At 42.2% G+C, this 21,830-nt stretch overlaps 2 protein-coding genes across 2 annotated transcripts; both read right to left on the minus strand.

Moving 5' to 3' along the window:
• Positions 1-1,911: 1,911 nt before the first annotated feature.
• LOC129597267 (atrial natriuretic peptide receptor 1-like) lies at positions 1,912-7,726 on the minus strand. Its single transcript, XM_055494748.1, has 18 exons — positions 7,376-7,726; positions 7,248-7,311; positions 6,769-7,067; positions 6,609-6,652; positions 6,492-6,530; positions 6,120-6,257; positions 5,178-5,339; positions 4,966-5,098; positions 4,490-4,574; positions 4,191-4,338; positions 3,898-4,014; positions 3,598-3,796; positions 3,215-3,421; positions 2,784-3,120; positions 2,505-2,724; positions 2,301-2,436; positions 2,179-2,227; positions 1,912-2,107 (listed from the first exon to the last, which is right to left on the minus strand). Exons 1-18 carry the CDS (start codon positions 7,701-7,703, stop codon positions 1,912-1,914), a joined length of 2,901 nt encoding a protein of 966 aa, XP_055350723.1. The 5' UTR covers positions 7,704-7,726.
• Positions 7,727-10,464: 2,738 nt separating this feature from the next.
• On the minus strand, positions 10,465-21,541 carry LOC129597255 (uncharacterized). The gene is made up of 2 exons (XM_055494736.1): positions 21,262-21,541; positions 10,465-11,438 (listed from the first exon to the last, which is right to left on the minus strand). Exons 1-2 carry the CDS (start codon positions 21,374-21,376, stop codon positions 10,915-10,917), a joined length of 639 nt encoding a protein of 212 aa, XP_055350711.1. The 5' UTR covers positions 21,377-21,541; the 3' UTR covers positions 10,465-10,914.
• Positions 21,542-21,830: the final 289 nt, after the last annotated feature.

Genomic DNA, 21,830 nt, shown 5'->3' on the forward strand with positions numbered 1-21,830 from the left:
TTAGTAGCACAAATGATTTATTTCTTTCTTCACGCTCTGTTATTTGCTTGTTATCGTTCGAGCCACAACCTTTGGCTTGCCACAACAAAGCTATGTGTATCCATCCGCATCCATCCATTTGAGCACGACCGTATGCTGATAAATACCTTCGAACAGACTTGAAGTCGCTGATGGGTTTGCATGCTTTTGTGTAAAGTATGGGATTCATGATGCTAACCGCACAAGACTTACAAGATGCTATTGCGCTGCATGCGCAACAACCGTATCAACTGTGACTCTTCACTTTTTTGTGTAGAATGCCCAGATAGAACAGCTCCGAAAGGTCACACACTATCCGCTGTGCGTACGACACTACCGCATTCGTCGACGATATCTTATCAACGGTTTACTGATGCCGAATCTCACGCTTCCACACTGGCGACGACCTTCGCTGCCACTGATGCCCCAGATGCTAAGTCTAGAGCAGCAATCCTTGCCAAACCCAAGTAAGTAAATCAGATTCGAACAATTACCTATTTTTTTTCAGCATGACAGCTGTGGGTATCGCGACTTCTAGCTTACGCAATGTGCTACCCTATTCAACTGCAATGTAAAGCCCTGTATTAGAGGCGGGCAGGAAGCCTTCGTCGTCGTTTCTGATCGAAATCCACAAAATTTGCGTCATAACCATTCCTTGTCCTGCTACCTAGATATTGTGTGTTGTAACTTAATAGTATTTTGGATTTTTCAACGAGAGATTACTTTAATTAGAGCAAACTGCGGTCCATTCTCCCCCGCTAGATAAGTTTCTGGCAGCACTGCCCCGCAGTGCAGTGCACGTTAAATTATGTATTTGATCGTTTCAATCGCAGGAAAAAACCCTCCCGCAAGCGTTTCTGAACAAAAGCTGTGATTTTAGCGTGCAATTACATCCAAAGCGTAGTAAACATACGAAGCAGTACTTGTACTAATGATGTATGATTACTTGGAAAGTTGGACACTGAGTAATGCCTTCCTTTTTATTTGCAGGGTCAAATGGGCGCATCCCGGTGGACTGCTGTGGGGTCACCCGCTTCTGCGATGGCAGTTACGAATGTCCCAAAATGCAGGGTCGCATTAGTCGGCACATTGCGAAATATTGCGGTGTCGGCGCAAAGAAAATGTGTAGAAAACTCAAGCGAATCAAGCGTCTCAAGTTAACAACATTTAAAAATTGGACAACACTGCATCATGCTGATCCCAAAAGAAAGCAGCACTGAATTAGCCTTTTGCTGCTTTACTTGTGTAGAAGAGGGAAACCAAATCAGTGACGTTGCCTCCCTATACTGCGGACGTCAGCCGCTGGACTATAACGTTGCGGCAGTAAATATGGCCAAACCGGGGGCGATACATGAGCGCCATGTTGAGCCCGAGCGTCCCGCTTCAGCTGGCTGGTATGAGCAGTACAGGGAAGCTATGTTCTTGCTATGGTTTATTTCTTCGGCACATTGCCTCTGTTGACGGCGCAGCATGTCTGCTGTTTATTGTATAACTTGTCTGAATCAGTACTATAATTTTCGATAAATCAGCGGATGAAAGGCTAACTCGAATACACGGTTTGCTCTTACGTTCGTGATGCATTGATTAGGGCGGCCATAAATTAAAGAGTATTACTTAGTTACTAAGCGCTTGCTCCGGCGTGCGTCAAACGGTCGACGTAAATTATATAAACACTGCCCATAATACTCGTATTAAGTATGCGTTTCGGTGCGTCGTTCTATCTCCTGCTGGTGAGAGCATCAACTATCGTTGCTTCATTAGAAGGACAGCGGGATAATGCCCCCGACGAAATTTCTTAACCAGATATTCAGTGAAAATTCTGGCAATTCTGCCAAATAGAATCGCGATACTGCCTACAAATACTGTAATTTTCTGGAAATACACGTGAAGGCATTATGTCGTGCCGGTTAGACCCAGCAGCCAATATGTCAGCATGCGTGATGTGCCCTTAACATGCACGATGCCTCTGAGCGCCACACGGAATTCCGGGAAATCTTGTAGGATCAACTGGGAACTGGCACTGAGTTGTATGCGTCCCGGTAAACCTTGACTGCACATCCTAGAGGCGATATTAACCGTATTGCCAAATCTAAAAACAGTCGTACAAAAAAAAGTCGTTTTTCCGTGAATAGTTTTCAGCAATGCTTGTCACAGTCTTACAGGCAGTAGCGAAATCTTCGTAATCCCACAAGACCGGCAGCACAAGGTCCTTAAAAACGCGTATGCTTTAGCTCCGTAAGTGCGTTGCAATTGTTCAATGGCTATTAATATTGTAGTTTTACCTGAGTTAATGCCAATTTTGCAACCAAGATGCTCAGGAAGAATTAACTGAAATCCGGAGTTCAATAACTTTAGGGCAAACATAGCCACAAAACAGACATGGTGATTTCCGTTTCTTTCAGGTAGTCCACTGCCGATCTATTCGCGAATTTTATAGCTCTTTATCATGGATTAAAGATTTCACGCGAAAATATATTTGTTTTTACCAGATAAGTGTCGGCTACAGCTTCGATTTTATACACGTCGCACTGCATGAGCAGTCGGTCGACAAACGACTCGGTTTCGCTAAGCAGCGCCAGGACCTTTTCTGGAGAAGCGCTGTTGACGAAGTCGGAAAAGCCAGATAACTCCATGAACATAATCGTTACACATTGGAACAATTCCGGCTGTACATTGTGGCCGGTTCGTAACTGTTTCACGATGGTTCTAGAAAATTTTATTATATACTGCACAAAAATGAAGTCATCAAGGGGCGGTGATTTTACCGGGGCAGAAACTGTGCAACGATGGCATCACACTTAGCAATCTCATCGCAAAGGTTCTTGGTCTTGATTATCACTTCGTTTTCCAAAGCTTCGGCATAATTAGCTAAGCGCTTGAGAATAGCGTCGATTACTTTGTGCTCCCTTGTATTGCCAGTTAACAAGGGCAAGATTTCCAACACCAGTGACCGCAGTTTCTGGATTTTGGGACGCTTAACCGGATCGCTGCTCCAGCATAGTTGTAATAAAGGCGCAAAACGAGTCAAATACTCGTTGCCTGTATAATCTAGGATCTTCCAGACCGCTTCTGCGCCATCAGCCACAAGTTGACAAAGCTCATCTGTACATCGACAAAGAAACCGAAATCAAATCGAGCAAAGCGGGCTCTGCCTCGATAAAATAGAGAATTTGCACCAATCCAATATGCTCCTTACTTTTACTCATGGATTGTAGTTTGTAGAATAGAGATCCATTCGTCAGTATTTCGTATATAATGTATCCGGAGGAATAAATGTCCACGGCTTGCATAGCGTCATCGCTTCCGTAGTTTGCTCGTTCCGGGGTCAACCAGAAAATCATTTCGCTGCTGATGATTTTATCACATTCTCTGCTGGGACATTTGCCGCAACTGCATATCTCGGCTATTAATTGATCGAATCCACAATTAGCGACCTTTAGGGTGAAATGTACGTCGATCCAGCACGCTGACGGACTTATACGACCATGATAGCGCAACGGTGAACGATGTATATAAGAAATCGCCTATAAAATAAAATATGGTCCTATTCTCTGCTACCGGTTGTGCATTATTTCTCACAGATTACTTCAAGATAATCAATAATCAAAGAGCTGCTAAATGCAAAATCTTGCGTGATACTGCTGCTCAAGGCTCGGATCAGCGTTCCCCGAGCAGGATGCTCCGTCACAGCGGATATCACCGAGACGGCCTCGCCGTATTTAACGGATATAGCGATTCCGTAAAACCGACACAGATTATGATGGTCCAGACCGTGAAACTAAAATAATGCTTTGTCAGTATCAAGAAGGGCACAATAAACAAAATAAAGCGGATAAATTTCTATTAAGCGAGCAACAACTGAAACACAAATATTTGTACCTTTTTCATTAACTGCAGCAAATCGATGTTGGTTGACAGTTCTCCAAATGTCACGGTATGATCTCGCTGGCAGAGTTTAACGTGCCGCACTGATTTCCCCTGATACACTCCAAGCGTCTAAAACCAGTTTCTTTGGTTGAAAATTTAAAATTTATACGTTGCATAAAAGTGTCAATATTTTAAACCGAGATTGACAGCGGTACAATTAGCTATCCATTAGACTCCGCTTGATTCATCTAGCTAGTTGGGAGGAGTGCCGTTAAGGAGAATACTTCTAAAAACAATAAAAGCACCTCCGATAGAGCTGGCATGTCATAATCTTCTTCGAAGCGTCCAAAGGCACACAACGTGGAGACATGAAAACTCCGGTGTGGCACAGCGGACGCGATCTGCCACCAAGGATCGTACAAGAGGACCGTGTCCGCTTTTCGCTTGACCTGCCTTTTGACAACAACATAATTTAAAGTGCAGTAAAGCGCGTAGACGTCTAACGTCAGGTCTGATGGATATGTCACGCAGTGCATCGACAATGTAGGATTTTACAACATCTACCAGTCCGAAACGGAACATATGTATAAACAGCTGATCTCACCTCGCGTAATACAGTAGAAGAACTCCTACGCATAGCATCACACACACGCATCCGAGGACGCTACCGTATATCCAACGGCTATCACCTACAAATACATAAATACGAAACACGTACGTATATAGGGCTCACCGACATTTCGCCGACTAAAACTTCGTCGACTGACACAACGTCGACCGCACTACGTCGACCGTCACGAGGGCAACGGCTGAAAACCCTAAGAAATCTAAGAAAACCTAAGAAAACTATTGAATTCTAAAAATCTGAAAACCTAAGGAATCTAAAAAAACGAAAAAAGCTGAGATAATTTAACTAAACGTTAGTGCGACGCCGTGACGGGTCGACATCGTGTCTGTTCGACGAAGTTGCGGTCGACAAATTTTTATCGACGAAATGTTGGGTCACCATACGGTACAAAATTTGAGGAACGTTAGGTTGAAAATGCTTTCGGCTTCACAAGAAACTGCCTGGCTTTTTACCTGGAGCCGAGCATTTGGAATTTTTGTAGCCACAATATGGTACACTGGGAGGCGGAAAGGCGGCGCCGCTCCATGCTGTTAAGTTCACAACTTGGATAAGCGTTTCGTTGGTTGCAATCTTGAGCAATAGTGCCTATATTATAAGGAAAACAAATCAAAGCAATGTACAACGGATCGAGCCCAATGAAAAATAGAAAATGCAGCATCATCACCTTGCGATGCCCTGATGGAGTGTAATACGAAACAGCCAGGTCGCGGCGACTCTGTCCATTTTTGTCTATATAAATACTCCCGGCGGCAGAACCGTCCGTAAAGGTGCGGTTTACAAGGTATTTCACGACGCTACTACCAGTTAGCTGTGGTTTCTGCCTGCCCTGATAGAGAGTCATTTAATGCCTGCAAAACCCGATTATGCAGTCTTTTAGTGCAACGAGTTGCTTTCTCCATGCAAAGAATAAAATTAATTAGGGTGTGGCTTTTCCCACCACCGGCACCACCTTTTGGCTATTCTCACGACCTTTCACCACCTTTTGGCTATTCGCACTATCTTTTAACAATAAATTGCACCATCACCACCTTTTGACTATTGCCACCGCCTCGCACACCTCTATTGGCTGTTCGCACCCCTTTATTACATTGAGTTGTGTGCACTACAATGTATTTGTTTAACAGATCGCTGTTTCTTTGCACCGGTACCAGACCTTTCTCGTGATCAAAAGAGATATCCGACCGGCAGAAGTTGCCGGCTTTATCTTTGCCAGCTTCTAAAGTTCAAGGACGCAAATTTTTTACGGATATCCTCTAATTTCTAAAAATATGGTTTTCCGTAGCAGCTTCGAGTATTTTTGGTACATAGTATAAAGGAAGCACTGTAGCCACAGAAACCACTGCAGCTGAACTACTGCCGGTAGGGCTGAACTACAGTCGGTATGGAACAGCCAAAAAGGGTGAAAGGAGGTAAGAGTGTCCAGAGGAGGCGCCAGGATGGTAGGAGCAGCCATTTCCAGTTAATTATTATAAAGGATTGCGTAACTTACTTGAGCCAAAGCGAAAACAGCTAGGTAGTTTCCGGTAAGCGTTGGGAAGTGCTAAGTCCGAAAAGGTTGCATTATGGCCTTCTGCTCAAACCTTAAGATCATATATTAGCAGCGTACCTGCGCAGCGAGGGTGTACGTAAAATTATACTTTAACTGTGACCTTCGAATAAATTCCGCTCCGAGGTTCGGGTCGGGGCTCTCGTCAACATCCCGCGGATGCAAGACCAGCAACGACTGGAAGGCTTGTAAGGCAACCTGTAGCGATTAGTTTAGCAGAGAGTGCATTTATCGGAGTCATACCAAAATAGCTCAATTAATGGGAAATCTAGTTGTAATAACAATACCGGATCGCGGCTGTCGTTGTACTGCCAGTGTAAGTATCCGTGCGTGTTGTTTTTCATTGCTTCAACGGCAATGTACACCTGTACTGGTCATGTCGGTAATTAAATTTGTTCCCGATTTATAGACAGATCTTTCTCGGGAGCTTACGTAATTTCCATCGGTCATGTGCATTTGAGATGCAGTAATCTAAGACGATCATGAACAATTATATCATATGTATGTAGGTCATATTTTGCACGCAAGGAACAGAGTGCCCAAAAGTACCATGAAATCGCGTAAGAATCTGGCATGTCCGAAGAACAGGACAACTGCAAAACCAGCCAAACCATACAGATTTTCTAACAATCATGCAGTTGCGTGGCAAATGGTACATATACGTGAAAAAATCTACTTACGTAAATTTATTTTATAAATGTTATCTGACCTCTACTAATTTGTTGTATATCTTCGAGAATGGATGTAAATCGTCCAGGCGAATTAGTTGACGTTTTATACACCGTCGTTGAAAAATTACGGTTTTCTTTCAGTTCCGCCAGCAGTGACTCAGCAAATGTGAAGAAGAACGGAGGCGATACCGTATCTATCACCAAAGTGACTGACGTCCATGCATATTTGTTGAGCAGCTCCACATACAGCTCCGACAACTGGAGCAATGAAATGTAATTTGTTGATATCCACGTTGGATAGAGGTCACGATGGCGAATTTGTGCACTGGCCGAGACACTAACAAATGAATATGTCAAATACATTGACATACATATACGGAAGTACTACATTAAATACGTACGTTAAATCTACTAGCAGATGTAATTATAAAAACTAAGCTTTCTTATGCTAGTGCTCCTGATTTTATCTTTTTTATTCTACGTAGCACAGCGCTCATTAAAGTTATAAATAATTTACCTAGAAATCCATAAGGTATCCCATTGTGCCTGGAGATATGGAATCTCCGTCGCCTCAACGCAGGCTACAAGTAATGTGGTTAACGGGATGGCGCAGAGCTGATTATCGGATGCCTGTATAATTATTACCTGGAATTATGTAAACGGTAAAATCATCCATCTTCCGCATACGGTACTGCCATTCCCCCAGCAGTCGCACAGCGTTGTCATTTAAATCAGCACACGTCGGATGCGCTGGATCGTACAAAAAATGCAAATTAAACGTCATTGTTGTATTGTACAGTTTCCCAACATATTCCGTGGCCATCGATAAGGGCGCATCGGAATAAACTAAGGACGGAAATCCAAGCGGACCGATGTAGCTGATAACTACGATACTGACATTCAGCCCAGATACTGTGCGTGGAGTCCCAAAAATCGTCAACACAACCGGAACGAGATAGCACAAACTGACCATGTTGTTAAAATTATTAACTGTTTGGTTAGTTCTATCGACACTGGAAGCAAAACTTTAAAGAGTACTACAAAATTGAAACGCTTAGCTGATATACAAAGATACTATATAGCTGCTTACTACAAAGTACACAGCTTCAAAGACGAATCCAGCCAGCAGCTCAAGCGTGCAGATTAATAATTTACCGGGTGTATATGAGTCTATTTGCCTAAATCATCACGGATCAGAAAGCAGTCCGCAATTTATCCCGTTTATGCTTGTGATTTACAGTGCGCACGTGTGTAACAATAATTTGCCCGAGATTGTGTCTGTATGTGCAGCTGCTGTACGTACTGTGCGCCAGTTACATAATTCTTGCATTTTGGAAAGGTATCCTGCTCTCAAAATGCCCATTAAAAATGTGTCAGCTGCGGATATTACAGATAGGTCAGTATATACGTCATACGGCTCAGTTATTACTATTATTATTATTACTTTGTGCCGGTTTTAATGATTTTCCCTCTGATGCTGTCGGTGGTTTCTTCGTGTGCATTTGCACTGTTCAAATACTCCAGGTAATCCCGAGGGCCGAAAGGGAAGAAGGAGGAGATGTTTCGCCTATCGCTATGTAAAAATTATTATAGCAACTACTAATTAGTAAGCACTAAGCGGGACATCCGCTTGACATGTATTTTCCGTCTAAAGAAGTGATTTATAGGTTACAGCTTTCATGTGAAATTTTTTTTTTTTGAGAAAGCAAACCGTATATATGCAGTTACCCATACTCTAGAGCAACAGTTTTAAAAACCGAAAATTTATAATATTTCAAAGACATGAGGGCATAAAATGCTAGTTCTTATATATGGACACAACAGATGCTGTTAGAGTGTGCACTGTATGAATCTTGCAGTAATATTGTTGCATTGCCGGTTGTTTCCAACAAAGTTTGATGTTTAGGATGTCAAAAGACGACGAAAAACCGCAGTCGTCTTATGCAGATGCAGGGAGATTGCGCATTAAATATCGACATTGGACCAAAATACCAATTGTTTTTTTTGTGTATCTGTAAGATTCGATTGCTTGCTTAGGCAGCTTAATGTCTATAGCGGTATGAAACATTCCGCAAGAGAAACTCTGTAGTATGCTACCATTTAGGTAAACGAAAATGCTGTTGCAAGTAAAAGTTGCTCAGAAAATACTGTTGCTCATAAAGAGAAACAAAAAGGAAGCCGCGGAATTATAAGTAGTTAGTTTCCAAAAATCATCCAGCATGAATCAACTGCGAAATTGCAATGCAAAAGGGGAGTCATGTTTACAATTTTACCCCGGCTAGAATTATCTAAACGTCCTGACCGGCTTCCTGTCATTCCTTTTATGAGATGGTATCGCTTGCGTGATCATCTATGGTCTACAGAATCAACGGTTATCAACCCTAACCGCTAGAGTGCACCTGTCCGCTAATCAAGAACGCAAAAATGGTTCACTATATTGTGCTGAGGAAGTGTACCGTGTCTAAGGAAAACTGCTGGTGGCCGATTAATTCTTAACACATTTCAATAGGCTTTGACATTCTTGTGGCATCACACTTAGCTGGAACTTCAGTTACTAAATTTACCACCGTTTAACGGCGTGTGCGTCCACTAAAAGTACGGTACTGTAGTATGAAACTACGAAATATCTGTTTTCTGCCTTTTGTTCCGTATTTTATGTATAATTGTGGCGAAGCCGCCGAGGCAGTTATTGCAGGGATGAATGGTAACCTGGAAGCGGACATTTATGCATACCGGCTCCGAAGTGAAGGGATCGCTTCTTGATCTTCAGTTCCCGTTGGTGGCACTGCGAGCCACTTTATTCTTGAGATCACTGTCGCAGTCTTGGATAGAAGCTGGCAGTTTTCCACCATGCATTTTACAGATACAAGCGGAGGGAAGAAGATGTTGTTGTTTAGGTGTGAGAGGAATGAATGAACATTCCTCTCTTCCTTAAGAGAGGAATGTTCATTCATTTCTCTCGTCCACCTAGAGCAACGGCAATGGGTTAGCAAGAAGCCGATCATAAGTTTGCAATCGAGATTGGGCTCATCGGCATTCAATGGCTTGTTACTTATATAAGAACCTACTGGTATTATGTATGAACCTACTGGTAAAGATCAATGTGTTGCGCCGAAGATTGGGTGATGAACGAATGGCTCATATGTTGATTGTTTAATTTGATCAGTATAGTTATGCATTGTGAAAGTCCGTACGCGTCCTGCCTAGTTTCACCTTGTTGTGGTCCAGTTATATGGCCACTGATTTTCTGTCCAGGGCACATGAACATGTTTCTCCCGGTATCTGTGCCGTACATTATCATAGACGTCCTAGTATTTTCGTCGTACGGTTGTCTTGCGACACTCGTACAACCATAGTACTTAGTAACATAGTCCAATTTCTGCGTTGAGAACCTTGCGCTTTTATCTGACTTTTTTCTGAATTTCATCCGATTCGATACGAACAGCTGCCAGTGCCAAAGCTTGGATACCAATATCCGGTCGTGGCGACCGTGTTTCAATCGCTTACAATCTGTACATGACCCCGCCAAAAATCTCGTCGACCGTCACGCAGCCCAGCTAGCGCTATACTGAGCCGCCTTAGTTTTCTTAGGTTTCTCAGTTTTCTTAAGCCATTTTCTTCACTTAATTTACTAATACAACTGTACAGTACAACTGTACAGTCAATAACAGTTTTCGCAAATAGTAGACCTTTTAAATTTCGCATAGCCCAGACCTTTTATTACAGCAAAACAAATACCGTATCATCCAAATTCACACAGAACAGAAAAAGTGTCGACAAAAAGCGGTTAAAAAAAGAGCAGCACCAAAATTAAATTTTGTCCGTATCACATACAGATATTTAACATGAAAGGAACCATGAACAACGGTTGATAAATGGGTTTCGCTGGAACCCAAGCAGAAAAGGTACCCTTAAATGAGGGCATCGAAACACACAACGCATCCAAACAAGCTTCTTACGGTATATGTAGGACCAAGCTTGTGGTGGAAGACGCATCATGGAAAACAGCGCACTAAAGCAGATAGCAGGTATCGAACAAATACTCGTATTTTTGATTCTAAAGAGCTGCATACTATGAACGCGCATTTTGCCGGGTGCGCGCATTTTGTCCTGTTAATGGTCATTAATTGCACACCCACTCGGATCCATGCCTCCCGATAAGGGTCATATTTGACGCTGTGTTCTTAAACCGTGATCTCCGTATTCGTGTTGACTTGATTATACGACGGGGGTGGACTGTTTGGTTCTTTCGCATGGGCCAGCAGCGTTTTCTCTTCCTTCGTGGCCTTCAGGCTGTTCCAGACGGAATCGGTTAGCCACATCACAAAGAGCACAACCACCATGCTAGCGCCTAGCACCAGAACCGATCCCAGCATGCCCAGATGTCCGATGACGTCGGCCTGGAAAGCTTGGTGGACTCCGCCCCACACGCCAAACTGGGCGATGAATGGGTTAGCCAGCTCCCCGACCACGATGAACCAGGTGAACAGCATGACCAGCAGGTATATCGCGCAGGCGGTGAAAACGCACAGATTGCACTCTCGGAAACGTCCACCAAAGAATGCTGCGTTGCGGTGACCACACAACACTCGGACGCACGCCACAATGCAGCAACCACCGCAAACTAACTGCAGCCCGTACAGCGGGGTGGAAACGATAAAGGCCAGTGTCTGCAGCATCGGAAATCTTTTGCCTTCGAACAGCAGTCCTGCAAAGATTCATCATATGTACGTAATTTTTATGGAGAAAACTACCAGTGTGTTAGAGAGAGAACGTAATTACTGTGATGCATGCATTTTTCGGTTACCGTTTGAATTCTTCTTTGATATGTTTTTTTAGCAGATTTGCGAGATCTCATTTGACAAGGATAAAAACAACCTGCTGAACTTTCAGTGGTATTGAATATCAATATTATTCACCACGTGATGATTGATTGACTAGTGAGTCGGCGATGTCCGCCTGGGGAAGCCACCGGGCGCCGTAAAACGCATTTAGCAATAAATCCGGTCGACCGTGCGCGCCCACAAAATTTGAGCATGCGCAGGAAGCCGAACTTATTTAACAGCGTAGGATTGCCGTGATTACTGATTAGATTAGTTAGATTAAGTTCTATTTGTTTTTTATAAAAATGAATAAATTCATTGAAGATCTGTATTTACTGGGTGGCGTTGACGATGAAGAGTTTTTGTTTTTATCTCGTCGACGCACAGTGGCACTGTGGAATCCCGATAATCGAAAGCGTTTCAGCCTGAATTACTACAGTGATGAAGAATCTCTTGCAAACTTTCGGTTTTCCGTAAGCGACCTGTATCGTCTTCAAAAGGTTTTATGCATTCCCGATGTGATTCGGGTAGATAATGGTTGCACTGTGAGTGGAATTGCAAATCTGTGCATTCTTCTGAGACGTCTGGCGTTGAAGGGCAGATTGTACGAAATGAGTATCATGTTTGGAAAACCTGACAGTATTATTGGTCGCATTTTTTCTTGGTGTGTCGATCATATTTACGACAATTTTGTGCATCGGTTCTTAACAAACCTTGACGCTCCCTATTTAACCGAAGATTTCTTCATGCATTTGTGCGCAAAAAATGTTGAGAAAGGGTGTTTGTTTGATAACTGCATTGGCTATATGGATGGAACTTTGGTTGAGGTCTGCCGTCCCTCAGGACGGGACGAAATTCAACGACAATTTTATTCCTATAAGAAGTACCATGCTGTAAAATACCAATCTGTTGTGGCACCCAATGGACTGATCTTGCAATTTGACGGTCCATGCGTAGGAAAGTTGCATGACAGCACAATGTTCAGGAGGAGTCTACTTGATGATCGAGTAAAGAAATTGAACGAGAAGTTTGGTGTACCTCTTGAAAAGCGTCTAATGATTTATGCTGACAGCGCGTACGCCAAAAGTTTATTTGTGATGCCAGTGTATAAAAACACGGTGACCGGATCCTGGCAAGCCCGTATTAATGATGAAATGAAACCTTTGCGGATTTGTGTTGAGTGGGGCTTCAAAAAAGTAAAGCAAAATTTTCGTTTTATTACTGATCGGGATAACATGAAAGTGTTTCTCACACAGCCCGGTAAATACGTGCCCGTTGCTGTTATCTTAACGAACGCGCATACATGTTTGTATGGAAGTCAACCAACTGATTATTTTGGTTATCAGCCACCATTATTAGAAGATTATTTTAAATGGCAATAATTGCGATGTCTCGATTCCATATTTTTGCTGCTGTTGTGTTTTAGTACTCGTATTGCACTTTTTGTGAATAAAATCTTCGGAAATGGCGTTTGCTATTTGATTATCGAATTGCTCAAATGTAAATTTGTCTGATATTTTTGCCAAATTTACTGCGGTAAATTGATACAAAAAATACGAACAGTTGAACTAAAAGTTAAACAAAAAAATCAGGTTTTTAACAACAAAAATCACTTTTTTGCCATCATGTGCATTATTTCCCGCATCAACTGAACTGTTGATCCCTGGAGTTTGCATCCTGCTCAGATTTTTTAAGCTCTAAATCTATTTTCTTGTCGTGTTTTCACGCCCAGTTGTCTCTTTCTCTTTCCTCCCGCTCGAAATCTCTGTTCGCGCCGATCTTGCAGTTCTTCACGCGCCGCCTACGAAATTTTCGCGAAACAGATCTTCGCGGTTTTTACGACAGAACCTCCGATGCGGCTCTTGAATGGTGATGTAGTTCTGTTTCAGTTTTTTCAATGGCGCCAGTGGCTGTATACATTTCGGGATTCTTCTTCGTGCCGAATGCGAGCTGTTTCTGCAAATTATTTCAAGTATTACTAGTAACTAATTACTTGACCATGTAGTCAGTGCGCAAACTTGTATTCTTTGTCAAAGTAATGCAGAGCAACAAAATTTTATACATACGAGTACAACATTAAGATTTATTACCATCATCCGTGCTCCACTCCGTGCCGCTTTTATCCATCGTTCTGGGGGGTTTCTTAGACAGTTTCTCCTTAGTGCTTTCTTCCAGTATTTCGATCAACTTCTGCATTATGAGATTCCTTCACTTTTGAGCTTCGGTCATAGTCTTTGACTCTTCCTCTGCTGCGGAGACTGACTCAAAAGTAGCTCTGTTTCTGTTGGTTCCGGTTGCTGTTCATCACCTGTGGGATCGATTGCGGGCGTCTTTGGCGCGATATTCAGCCAGTAGCGTATTCACTCGCTCGCGACAATATTTGTTGGTCCTCAGCTGTGCCCAATGTGCTGACCTGGTCGGCAATTTCTTCCGAATTTCTGCTTTGCACATGCAGGAGCCAAAAATGGCTTCAAGTCTGTTGCACGGAGAAGCTGCAAATCACTTGACTGCTGTTTTGCGGATTTTTTGCGCGTTCGACACTTCTTCTCTATAGTAGCTGATTCTGAAATTTAAATTATGAATGAATGATTGAAGTGAAATCAGATACTGGTTCTAGAATAAGAAAACTTGAAAGTTTACCTGTTGCTACGGATATGGCAGAAACAGGAGAAACCGAATTTTCAGGAGAAGAGAAACAGGAGAAACTTATCTGAAATTATTATTGAGAAATTTTCACTTTTTCGTTGTTGATCAAGTCAGTGACTTTTGAATTTCTTTATCGCAACAATAAGCCCTACGTCGATCTGCATAGCAGTTTCCATTTTCCAATGGATGAAAATCCGGTTTCTCCTGTTTCTGCCATATCCGTAGCAACAGGTAAACTTTCAAGTTTTCTTATTCTAGAACCAGTATCTGATTTCACTTCAATCATTCATTCATAATTTAAATTTCAGAATCAGCTGCTATAGAGAAGTGTCGAACGCGCAAAAAATCCGCAAAACAGCAGTCAAGTGATTTGCAGCTTCTCCGTGCCACAGCGGACTTGAAGCCATTTTTGGCTCCTGCATGTGCAAAGCAGGAAATTCGGAAGAAAATTGCCGACCAGGTCAGCACATTGGGCACAGCGAGGACCAACAAATATTGTCGCGAGCGAGTGAATACGCTACTGGCTGAATATCGCGCCAAAAAGACGCCCGCAATCGATCCCACAGGTGATGAACAGCAACCGGAACCAACAGAAACAGAGCTACTTTTGGAGTCAGTCTCCGCAGCAGAGGAAGAGTCAAAGACTATGACCGAAGCTCAAAATGTGAAGGAATCTCATAATGCGAAGTTGATCGAAATACTGGAAGAAAGCACTAAGGGGAGACTATCTAAGAAGCTCCCCAGAACGATGGATAAAAGCGACACGGAGTGGAGCACGGACGATGGTAATAAATCTTAATGTTGTACTCGTATGTATAAAATTTTGTTGCTCTGCATTAGTTTGACAAAGAATACAAGTTTGCGCACTGACTACATGGTCAAGTAATTAGTTACTAATAATACTTGAAATAATTTGCAGAAGCAGCTCGCATTCAACACGAAGAAGAGAATCCCGAAATGTATACAGCCACTGGCACGCCATTGAAGAAAAAACTGAAACGGAACTACACATCACCATTCAAGAGCCGCATCGGAGGTTCTGCTCGTAAAAACCGCGAAGATCTTTTTCGCGAAAAATTTCGTGCGGAAGCTGCGGCGCGTAAGGAAGAACTGCAAGATCGGCGCGAACAGAGATTTCGAGCGGGAGGAAAGAGAGAAAGACAGACAACTGGAGCGTGAAAAACATGACAAGAAAATAGATTTAGAGCTTAAAAAATCTGAGCAGGATGCAAACTCCAGGGATCAACAGTTCTAGTTGATGCGGGAAATGACCGTCAAATTGCAAGATCAGTCCATTGGGTGCCACAACAGATTGGTATTTTACAGCATGGTACTTCTTATAGGAATAAAATTGTCGTTGAATTTCGTCCCGTCCTGAGGGACGGCAGACTCAACCAAAGTTCCATCCATATAGCCAATGCAGTTATCAAACAAACACCCTTTCTCAACATTTTTTGCGCACAAATGCATGAAGAAATCTTCGGTTAAATAGGGAGCGTCAAGGTTTGTTAAGAACCGATGCACAAAATTGTCGTAAATATGATCGACACACCAAGAAAAAATGCGACCAATAATACTGTCAGGTTTTCCAAACATGATACTCATTTCGTACAATCTGCCCTTCAACGCCAGACGTCTCAGAAGAATGCACAGATTTGCAATTCCACTCACAGTGCAACCATTATCTACCCGAATCACATCGGGAATGCATAAAACCTTTTGAAGACGATACAGGTCGCTTACGGAAAACCGAAAGTTTGCAAGAGATTCTTCATCACTGTAGTAATTCAGGCTGAAACGCTTTCGATTATCGGGATTCCAGTGCCACTGTGCGTCGACGAGATAAAAACAAAAACTCTTCATCGTCAACGCCACCCAGTAAATACAGATCTTCAATGAATTTATTCATTTTTATAAAAAACAAATAGAACTTAATCTAACTAATCTAATCAGTAATCACGGCAATCCTACGCTGTTAAATAAGTTCGGCTTCCTGCGCATGCTCAAATTTTGTGGGCGCGCACGGTCGACCGGATTTATTGCTAAATGCGTTTTACGGCGCCCGGTGGCTTCCCCAGGCGGACATCGCCGACTCACTACTGTTTCCTGGGTAATGGTGAAAATCTAGAAATTTATTATGTTTTTAGAACGAAAACTTAGCTTTCTAATACTATCGTTATTAGCAGGCACACTCTACTACTCCACCAGCTATTATTGAATATGGTATTAAACCAATTAAGATTCTTTAAATGCGAATATTTGCGAAACATCGAACAGTCAAATCAGACAGCAATGTCAGAAATCGCAGCTGTTAACTGGGTAACTATCACTGTTAACCAGTTGCTAACTATCATAAAAGCATCAGAATCCGCTCTGTAAGACTCACATAGGTTAAAACTTTAAATGTAACTAGTAGACCCCGCGCAAACTGCGCGGAATAAATCAGTGATATATTAAAATGCCGAGAAATATACAAGCTCATGGTTGTTCGTGACATCTAAGATACGTACGTTGTCAAATTCAGATATATTCTACGCTCCGTTGGATTCATTTATGCTTAGAAATTTAAAAATTTAAAATTTCGCATAATTTAAAATAAGGTGCTGCTGCTGTACTCGTATTCGTAACAGGGTTCACTGTTTTACCGAAGATAAACGGAAGATTCTATATTGATCTTTCTGTGTTAAAATTTTCCCGTTCGGTGCACTGCAGAAAAAACCGTAATAAACTTCAAAACTTGCCGTTTATATAGTATGTGCTGTTTTTAGAAATTCCTTCGAGTTTTTTTCTTTATCAGTCTGCTATTCTTTGAATTGTAAAATATTGCCCGTTGTTATGTATTAGAATTTTGGCCAGCCAGTGCGGCCACACTTATCAAGTCATTAACATACTTCCAGTCATGGGTTTTTTAAATTTCGGTTTGTCCGGTAAGTTGAAGTCTAGGGTTGCCAAATACTTGGCGAAGTCGACTTATCAAGTTAATAACTTGAGTTAATCGAAAAAACTTGGAGGAAAAGTCAAGTTATTAACTTGAACTCATCCTTCCAGATCAAGTCAACGAAGTCGACTTAGTTAGTGAAACCAAGTTCTCAAGTTCTGCTTCAAGTCGACTTGCGAGTTTTTAAAAAAATTTAAGGAATTTTAAAGTAAACCGACATTTTCTGCGTTATATCTTTAAAATGTTTTGATAATGGTGTCGTGCAACACACTTTCGCTGTACTGTTCCAGCCATCAAAGTGGATTATGACCACACGGCTGCATAGAGTCATAGACTGTATGTGCAGCCAAGAGGCAAAGCTCCGGGCGGATGACTGGAGCAGTACATGGAACGGGTGTGTGACGACTAATAACTCCCCTATACGCAAATTTTCGTATTACTTTTTATTCGACTTCAGGTCGACTTGAAGTCGACTTCAAGTTAATAACTTGACTTGAGCTTCCAAGTCAAGTCAAAAAAGTTAACTTGGATGTCCAAGTAATTTGAAAAGTTCGACTTTTTGTAAAAACCAAGTCGAAAGTCAAGTCAAGTTATTAACTCAAGTTTTTGGCATCCATACCGGTAACAATGCCCAGATCGCAGTCACTCACGACGCAGTGTCTGATTGTGTCTCGCTTATTATCATTCTTATACTCGTACATATGAGTCCTATCTGTATTGCTGCTCCGCAAGCTCCCTAGCGCCGGAGCTAGGGGTCACCTGCGGCTTCGCCTTCTGTTACAATAGCGTCGTTACACAACAGCGTCGTGAATAATAATTTAAATTAACTAATTAATTAATTCATAATAATCATTTAATTTCACAGCAGCGTCGTGAATAATTCGCACTTCCGCTACTTAGCACCACATTCTAATACAACCGCGTAAAATCCATACTACGGTGGCACCGTAGTATGGATTGTGGCACCGGTTGTACGGTAGGCAAGTGATAACGGCACGCGCAGCCGCCCTTGGAGGCGCTACAATAAAGAAGCTCGAACAACTGCGAAGGACAGCTACTTGAAAAACTGGGTTTGCAGCTGTTCCGTACTCGCGGACTGCTTTGCCTGATCTTTCTGACTTCTTCAGCTCTAACTGTCTTGCAAACAAAAATTTCTGGTAAAAAATATATAAACCACGGCTATAAGGTGATACATGTCATTACATAAGCACCCCATTCGAAGAAGAGCTTGAGTAACGGCGTTTCAGCTGTCGACTCAAGACAGTGGTGGGGTGGTCGATTTAGCAGTGGTGGGTTCCTCACCTTTCCCATAGACTTTGTATGTTAACTTTTCTTAAACTTTTCTTTTAAACTTTACATTTTTCTCAAAAACTGATTCTTGTCGCGCCATCTGCAAACCTGGCGCTATCGAATGATATATAGACACCCAAGTTTCGTTAAGTGTGTCGCTCAGAAAAGGGAGCTTTGTATGGAATTCGCTAAGGCTTATTTTATTAATATATAGAGATAATATACTGCACGAAGAGTAAAGGTAACTCTTCTGCAGAATGCAAATGGCGGCATGGCTCACCGGTGATACCGATCGGTAAGCCGTGTCTAATGCAGTAATGCCTCTCACTAAACACCAAAACCAGTCACGATGTTACCGATCAATATTTGCGATGACATCAGCGCAAATAGCTAGCTGCAAGTGCCAGTATGTTTTAGATTAGTGCCAGCCAGTGATGTCCCGTTTTTTTCACGGGCTCGGTAAATCACGGGAAATTCCCGCACCCCGCACCCGCTTTTGGCTCGGAAGCGGTAGCGGGAGGCTTTCTGCTCGGATCGGGTGCGGTCGGGAATAAAGCCTGATTAGTACACCCGCCCGCTACTCGGGAAAACACGGGATTTCTTAGAATTAAAAAAATTTTATAGAATTTCTAGCAATTTTCGCAGCCAAAAAGTGCGTCAGCTTCGCGCTTCGCGCGAAAGTTGGTGTCTTAGGGTGGGTCTCAGATTCAAAGCGCATCTAGCTGCGATACAGCGACTCCAGTCTCCTCGCGAGGTGGCTTCGAGTATCGTATCTGTAACCGTGGCCACGGATACAGCGGCACCGGCCATCATTTCGGAAACCAATTTCGGAAACCGCTCATTTCGGAAACGTTCACTTCGGAAACCAATTTCGGAAACCGTTCATTTCGGAAACGTTCACTTCGGAAACCATTAATTTCGGAAATCACAAATTTCCGAAACAATCAAGAAACAAAAGAAAACATAATAAGAATAACCGAGGCATTACGAAAGCTACAGGCATAAAATCGACTGCGACGGTGTCAGGATAGTGGAGACGATGTACTGTGTCGCCCGTAGACTTACATTCAACTTTGAAATTCTAGAATTCCTTGTACCTTTGTTTATAAGTCTCCAGGAACACCTCAAAAGAAAGAGAATAATTTGTTGTTTCTTCTGATACTAAGTTAGCGCGGATCCGCTGCAAATTAGATGCGATATGAGTGTTTTTATTTAACATGGAAGTCTATGGAAGAAGCCTGCACTTGTGGCTATGCTTGTGGTGCGGATTTACAGTACTGTGGACGGCTGCAGTCTTCCGACTAAGTTGCTGACTATCTGTCACTATCAGTATGTGAACACTTTCTGAAATACGAGTCCAGAAATTTATGTTTTCACTTGACTTTGTTTCCTGGACTTTAATCATTAAGAAAACGGCCATGGTTGCAGCTTAACCACTCTTTGAAGACACACCAGTACCTTGGCTCTTGGATCCACCATGTGCGAGGCCAAACTGCTTTTAACTCAACTTTTACCGCTAGAATTTTCGGGGACAGTGACGAAACATCATGTTTTTCAGTTTTAAACAAAAAAAAACCCATTTAGACGCAAGGAAATTTCGTTCTGCTGGAACGCAAAGAGCGCGCAAGCCTATGGAGTTCGCAAGATCGGTCTCCTCCACCGTGACGTCATCGTACAGGCTGCCAGTTCGATTTTATGCCTTAGAGCTTTCGTAATGCCTCGGAATAACAAAAGAATTCATAAAAAAAATAATACAGTAACTTAAGGAAGCATAAAAATCTAAGAAAAGTTTAGAAAATAAGAAAACCTAATAAAACTTAAGAAAAAATAGGAATAACAAAAGAAAACATAAAAACGGAAGAAAACCTGAAAATACGACACCTAAAAATACACTTGGATAATAACATAAGAAAGAAGCACGAGACAGCCTAAGCATAAGAATAGTATAAACATAAGAAAGCCGAATAAAATTTGTCTGTTGTTTTTACAAAGAATGGTTTTCAAAATGAATGGTTTCCGAAATGAATGGACACCCATACAGCCACCTCGTGTGGTTGAGCTACAATGCCATAGCGAGATTTGCTTCGAATCAGAGTCCCACCCTTAGGCACTGTGCTGGATCAAAATTACAAATGTAATAAGCGGCGGCTTGCTCGTGACGGAAATGTGGGTTTCGAAAGGAAATCGAATTGTTGATGGCGATAATAATATATTTATGGCAATTCTATAATTATAATTACGAGCCAGGCTCAGTTTTTTTGAAAAGTAAAAAGTAAGATTTATCATGCAGGTGACAGCAGGTCTAGTCTTCTAAAAAATGCCTATCCGTTAAACTTTTTGCGAAACTTTATCACAAAAATTTTGTAATAAATTTGTAACAATTATGGAAATTATTGATTCATTGAAAATCGGGAATCGGAGCGGGTTGCGGGACGGTCCGAGCGCTCGGGTGCGGGAGCGGGTGCGGGAAAGTTTTTGATCGTGAAAGTGCGCTCGGGACATGAAAAACTGCAAACGGGACATCACTGGTGCCAGCTGGTTATTTGTTTGCCGTCTGTCTATCCCATTCGTAGCTTTAACTGACTGCCTTGGAAGGATAATCAATAACAGTTAATTAGAACATGCACAAACAAAGGTAAAGCACAACGAAAAGCGGAAACTATTACTAACGTGGATAGGAATTTAAAACTGACGCACAAACGAGCCAACCATAGAACGTCAATGTCCCAAAAATATTACTTACAGAAAAAGTCTATGTGGTACATAAGAATGTCGTAAGTGGCTACAAAAAAGGTAATCCCCATCGAATAATCGGGGTGCAAATGGCGTCTTACCATAGAACAGGTTGTAGAGATTTACGGCGAATTCCGCAGCTGCCAACAGGACTTCGGCGCTGGCAAGGGCCATCAGAATGCCAATATTTTCCGGATGCTTCTGTCGTTTCTCCATCGTACAAACGGATTAATACGTCTAGTCAAGCACTTTGGTGCAAATCGATTAATGTCATAGTTACCTTATTACTGCGTTGTGAAAATACTGGTACTTTGTTCGTTCTGGCAATATCAGGTGATAATATTATAACTAGGAAGCGAACTGTTTTCACGGATCGATCACAGCGAGATTGAGATCACAAGACGCAGAGGCTGTAATTATTCTATTGATCGGCAATACTAAGGCGGTATTTGTATGCTGCGGTCTTAATGGGAGTATCAAGGAAACCAGCTGCAGTTCAACGTGTTCCTAGTACACCGTATTCAGAAAATTGCACCGTAGCCGTTGTTTTGTACACTCTTCTACCATACCATCTCCACTTCTTTTTCTTCTTTTGTACTTTTCTCTTTGTACACTCTTGTACCATTTTACATCGGTTTATACTTCATACTCCTACTATCCGTAGTACAGT

Source organism: Paramacrobiotus metropolitanus, unplaced genomic scaffold (assembly GCF_019649055.1).
Source record: "Paramacrobiotus metropolitanus isolate TYO unplaced genomic scaffold, Prichtersi_v1.0 Parri_scaffold0000102, whole genome shotgun sequence".
Taxonomy (NCBI): Eukaryota; Metazoa; Tardigrada; class Eutardigrada; order Parachela; family Macrobiotidae; genus Paramacrobiotus; species Paramacrobiotus metropolitanus.

What these genes read in the sequence shown, in the direction of transcription:
- LOC129597267 (XM_055494748.1), bottom strand. Translation starts at nt 7,703, where the DNA reads ATGGTCAGTTTGTGCTATCTCGTTCCGGTTGTGTTGACGATTTTTGGG. An exon ending in CTTCTACTGTATTACGCGAG is followed by an intron (nt 4,339 to 4,489) that starts GTGAGATCAGCT and finishes TGTTGTCAAAAG; the next exon opens with GCAGGTCAAGCGAAAAGCGG. An exon ending in CAAAATTGGCATTAACTCAG is followed by an intron (nt 2,228 to 2,300) that starts GTAAAACTACAA and finishes CGCGTTTTTAAG; the next exon opens with GACCTTGTGCTGCCGGTCTT.
- LOC129597255 (XM_055494736.1), bottom strand. Translation starts at nt 21,376, where the DNA reads ATGGAGAAACGACAGAAGCATCCGGAAAATATTGGCATTCTGATGGCC. An exon ending in TCTCTACAACCTGTTCTATG is followed by an intron (nt 11,439 to 21,261) that starts GTAAGACGCCAT and finishes GAATCTTTGCAG; the next exon opens with GACTGCTGTTCGAAGGCAAA.